This window comes from Colias croceus, chromosome 10, assembly GCF_905220415.1.
Source record: "Colias croceus chromosome 10, ilColCroc2.1".
Classification (NCBI taxonomy): Eukaryota; Metazoa; Arthropoda; class Insecta; order Lepidoptera; family Pieridae; genus Colias; species Colias croceus.
This window is the reverse complement of record NC_059546.1, coordinates 6592391-6593659: the sequence shown is the minus strand read 5'-3', so window position 1 is coordinate 6593659 and position 1269 is coordinate 6592391. Positions and strand designations below refer to the sequence as shown.

The 1269-nt window shown below is 48.6% G+C and overlaps 1 protein-coding gene across 1 annotated transcript; it reads right to left on the bottom strand.

Annotated features, from left to right (window-relative positions):
* Positions 1 to 843, bottom strand: LOC123695205. Its single transcript, XM_045640972.1, has one exon. The coding sequence runs from the start codon at positions 841 to 843 to the stop codon at positions 1 to 3; it is 843 nt and encodes a 280-aa protein (XP_045496928.1).
* Between the last annotated feature and the right edge of the window lie 426 nt (positions 844 to 1269).

Genomic DNA, 1269 nt, shown 5'->3' with positions numbered 1-1269 from the left:
TTATCGACCGCCCATGGAGTTTTCCGCCTTGAAGTCACAGGGGCGAATGCATTTACTGGCCCTGTCTCCAAATTTGCCATGGTACCAGCATAGTGGGTACTTTCGGTACTGGGACTGCGATCGTTGCCTAGAAGTTGACTGGCGTCGCGGTCGAGCAGTTCTGGATCTCGATCTTCCACTTCTCTCCGACCCAAGCTTCTGTAGTTGTCTCCGGAGTTCGGCCACCTCACGCGTTAGGTCGCTGAGAACTGCGCCGGCGCTTTCCTGGCTCACGGAGGCGACGCCAGGAGCTGAAGTAGCCAAGTCATAGACTCTGTCCGCTAAATCAGCGAGATCTTCTAGCTTAGCCGTACCCGGTTGGCCCGCCAAGACAGTCTGCGTGCCATAGGGGAGACGGCTGATCCAGATGGTTTTCAGGAAGTCGTTCGGGACATCGGATCCTGCCAAGCTCTGTAGGTGTCGAAGGAATCGGGAGGGCTTCCTGTCTCCAAGCTCCTCGTGCATTAGGAGTTGCTTCAGCTTTTTTTCATTTGACTCCGTCAGGCGTTTGATGAGCGTCGCTTTCAGTGTCTCGTATTTATTCTCCTCAGGAGGATGTATAATGATGTCCTTGACTTCTTTGGAGTATTTGTTATCCAGTTGGTTGATAACATGGTTGAACTTGGTTTGGTCACTAGTTATTCTGTTTATTGCAAACTGTCCCTCCACCTGGGCAAACCAAATCTCCGGCTCTTCTGGCCAAAATGGTGGGATACGCACGCTCATTTTGTACACCTCGTTGTCGGCATCTATCGATACTTTCCCCTCACTAGACGACTCCATGATACGTGTTTTCTCTGTCATATTTGCGTTCTTCACGGGGTCACCAGTTTGGAGTCGTAAGTAGTGAGGTAAGTAATGAAGACTGAGAATTGAAATAACAACAAGAAGAATAGAGGAAGATGTATATATTCGTAAATACACGTTTTACAATAAATGAGAACAAACGACATACGCTCCGCGTCGAGGTCAGAACACGACTGCCTCTCTGCGGCCGGCCTGCGCTCGCGCAGCGTGATGCGCCCCCCGCGCGCGGCCCCGCATCATGCGATTGGACGGAGCTTATCGCGGCCTAACGGTACTCCTCGGTTCTAGTGAGGAGCATCGGTCGATAAAGTATTATCGATAATTTAAAGAAGTTATCTATCGATAATTTGGAGTACGCATCGCTTGTAATAAAAATGTAAATATAATAAATACAATATAATGTGTATAATATAATAATATGTA